Here is a 3529-nt window from a genome sequence, read left to right as displayed (position 1 = left end):
TATAGCATGGTAATAGGAGAATGTGCTCATCGGAAAGTGAAGTGCTGATGATGGTATGGAGCCTGGAAGCCTAATGCGTTTGTCCACAGCTAATTGAGCTGCATTGATAATATTTATTTGCCATGTACTTGGTTTCAGATGTAGACCGTAGAGGTAAACTAACTTAAAAATCCATGAAAATAAATGTCTAAAATACAATAATATATGCTCTGGGTAAGGACATGGATCTACGGTATTGATTCAATGTTCTTACTGAGCTCCTCCAGCTTCTTCATTCTCAGCCTCTCGCTTTCAGTCAGCATCTGTTGAGAAAACATGGCCAAAAAAGGTTCAAAGGAAAAATGTAATGAAGTAAAAGGCCAAAAAAAGGGCACATTTGAAGGAAAATATGGGTGTTTGTCATCACCTCCGTTAAAGTGGTAACCAGCTGTGCCTTTTCTTTGTTCTTTTCGTTGAAAGCTTCCAGGGCTTCTTTATATTCTTTCTCCTGCAACCAAGCAGAAACCCAACTTGAGTTGCGCATTGAATCTTCATGCTTTTCAGTTGTATTAAATATACAGCTCCAGTTCGAGTGAAAAATACATAGAAAAGAAAAGGGAAAATGATGCACCTTCTTCTGGCAGCTCTGTCCAAGAGGCTTTAGCTCCCTGTTAGTCATGTCAATCTTCTTTCGTACCATGGCAACTTCTTTCCTTAGAGGATCAGACAGCACTTCAAGTTCCTAAGAAAACATTCGAAACCAAATGAAGATGATCTGTTACAATATCAAAACAAAATCCTTTCCGGATGCATTCATGTAAATGGGGTCTTGGCTGTTTTGTGGAAACTTACTTCCCAAATCATTGACAAGCGCCTTGTTTCCTCCTCAGCACGACCCAGCTGCATCTCAACTTTCTCTTTCACTTCCATCTTTTTCCTTTCAATCTCTTCTTCCTTAGCTTGAAATGTGGAGATTGCCAATCTAGAAATCTCCTCATCCTCAATATTTTCTTCCATTGACGACCTCCCACTGCTGCCCATGCTTCCCAAGTTCTTCATTTTCTGCATAATTATCCCAAGAGGACCAGGTTCCTAGCAGCATCTAGCCCACTTCAACAGGGCTCATGTCTACCCTTTTTGTATGCACCAATCCCCCCTCTTGTTTTTTGCTTTTGCTTTAAAACTCTCTCTCTCTCTTTCATGATCACTTGCTTCCTTTTCACTAAATTCCAAAGAAAGCAACAGAATCCCAAGACTGCTCTCAAGGCACAACTTGCTTTCCTTTGACAGTATCTCTACTCACCAATCTTTTGGTAAACATTCTTTAACATTTGAGGCATTTTCAGTCTCTTGTACTATCTTCAACACTAAACTCGGCTAAATTTCACAGCTAAAGAATAATTGGTTACTGACATTTGCTCGTCTTGAATGAGGAAATGTCCAAAGTGAAGTAACTGCTTACTTAAGAAATCTACATATATCTAAAAATAGAAGTGGGAAACAATCTTGATTAAGTGAAAAGAAACTAGCACAACGTGAAATCCCATGGTTGAATGACATTGATGTTAATTGGTGGTTCAACTATGTTTCTTTTTGTCTCTTAAGGAGAGGTGAGGTGGTAATTGAACTAGTTCGGATTATTTTGAGTTTGAGCTATTCTAAATTCGAATTGTTTCAGATTTAAGTCAAGTTCGAGTGGGTTTGATGTAATTTTAGATTTTACATGAGATGTAACCATTTCAACATGAACTAAATATTTAACTCCATAGATTAATTTTTTTAAAATAAACTTTTTATATAATGAAATAATTTTTTTAATTATATATTTTTGTATTTAACATTGGTAAACAAAGATATTGATGCAACATCAACTGGTTTTAATTTTAAAAAAAAATCAATTAGTTTGAAATGGAGTAATTACAAGGGTGAACTTTTTTCTTCTTTTTGGTATATGATTGAGAGGTGCTAACTATTAATAGTAAATATTATTCATTTAAAATAACTTTAGAAAATTTTAAAAAATTGATTATAGAATATTATGATATATTAATCTTTAAAAGAATCAATGTCATGCACTGTCATGACCCAATCTCGGGCCGTGACTGGCATTAGGGCCAAATGGACATAGCCCACTAAGCTCACACAAGCCTCAAACATATATCACTCGTATCAGTCCTCATAAAGGTGCCTGGTCACTAGATAAACGCCCACCTTTCATTTCATATTTTTATACTTACAGTATCTACAAACTTACACAATTATGTGCTATAAGCTTCCATCATGTACTCACTCATGTCATATACAAAATCAATTATCATTCTCCATTTTGTGGCTAAATCATAGTGTACTAAACACTCACACATATATGACAACCCACATGTATATACAGAAAACCAGATAACTAAATGACCAGACGACTAGCAAAGTGACTTTGGGTGAGGAGATAACTATTGAATGCCATGGTTTTGAACCTACCAAAAGATGTACGAGGATCCCTTTAGAGTATCTACGACCCAACTACCTTCAAATTTGAAAACTTGCAATTTAAAATAGTGAGTATAACTCAGTAAGGAATGTTTGAGGGGAACAAGCAAAAGGCGTGAAAGAGTTTATAAACAATGCTATTTTTTCTCTAAAATCATACAATTTAGATCAAAATCATCAAATCCATGATGACATAGTGATATCTCTCTTGTAAAATAGTTATGTCCATTGAAAACTATCTTTTTCATAATTAGTTAAGTGTTAAATACAAGTGGGAAAGCATTCCCATAAACAAACCAACCATAAACAATCATTTATCCAAAAACAGAGCACAAGTCTTGATACCCTTACAAGAGGTATTGATACGTTTGATCTAGAATACCTTAGTAACTCATTTTGAGTAACAAGTTCTGATACCTTCTTCAAAGGTATCAATACTTCATTCGTAGTTCTGCATATTTTTGTGGTTTTCAACTACTAGAGACCATTTACATCATTTCATTCCTTAGCTCAAACTTGTCATTTCTATTAGAATTCAGCATCAGCATGATTGAAGTACACTTGCACAGTTTCCATACTTTTCCATGGGACTTACCAATCATGGGATAGTGGTATTTTCCCTTCCCTACCAAAAGAATCAATTTATTCCGTGGGACCACTCAACCATGGGATACTAATAGTTCCCCCTCACTATTAAGGAACTCGTAACATTCCTAAATGCAGGATAGTGATATTTCCCCTTCAACATCAAGGGGCACAATGTCATTTTCTAGTGTTACGAAACCCCATTCTTAGATAAAGGTTAGAATCATAACCTAACTTGGTGAGCTAGTGATTTAACGTTTCTAAAATCATTTTCACTTTAGAAATGTATATTTTATTGAACATATAAGTTTATTTTGGAATTGGAGTCTTTTGGGTCAAAAAGATTGATTTTTTGGACTTAAAATTGCATTTTGGAGTGTATCTATCGATACATGTTTATCATGTATAAATAGATCAACCCAAAAACCCAGAAATTCAAAATATGATGAACATCTATCAATGGATGACCAAATTTATTGAT

At 34.9% G+C, this 3529-nt stretch overlaps 1 protein-coding gene across 1 annotated transcript; it reads right to left on the bottom strand.

The window, feature by feature from the left end:
- Positions 1–154: 154 nt before the first annotated feature.
- Positions 155–1141, bottom strand: LOC110428067 (uncharacterized). Its single transcript, XM_021443744.2, has 4 exons — positions 832–1141; positions 611–721; positions 407–487; positions 155–302 (listed from the first exon to the last, which is right to left on the bottom strand). The coding sequence occupies exons 1-4, from the start codon at positions 1045–1047 to the stop codon at positions 228–230; spliced, it is 483 nt and encodes a 160-aa protein (XP_021299419.1). The 5' UTR covers positions 1048–1141; the 3' UTR covers positions 155–227.
- Positions 1142–3529: the final 2388 nt, after the last annotated feature.

This window comes from Theobroma umbraticum, unplaced genomic scaffold, assembly GCF_002168275.2.
Source record: "Theobroma umbraticum cultivar Fairchild unplaced genomic scaffold, ASM216827v3 scaffold_39.0, whole genome shotgun sequence".
Taxonomy (NCBI): Eukaryota; Viridiplantae; Streptophyta; class Magnoliopsida; order Malvales; family Malvaceae; genus Theobroma; species Theobroma umbraticum.
Note: the sequence above shows the minus strand (reverse complement) of the source record. Positions and strands in the feature narration are given on the sequence as shown.

Bases quoted from the DNA above. Each gene is read 5' to 3' on its own strand.
- LOC110428067 (XM_021443744.2), bottom strand. From the start codon at position 1,047: ATGCAGAAAATGAAGAACTTGGGAAGCATGGGCAGCAGTGGGAGGTCG. The intron at 722-831 runs GTAAGTTTCCAC...ATGTTTTCTTAG, and splicing joins GCTTGTCAATGATTTGGGAA to GAACTTGAAGTGCTGTCTGA. The intron at 303-406 runs GTGATGACAAAC...TTTTCTCAACAG, and splicing joins TGGTTACCACTTTAACGGAG to ATGCTGACTGAAAGCGAGAG.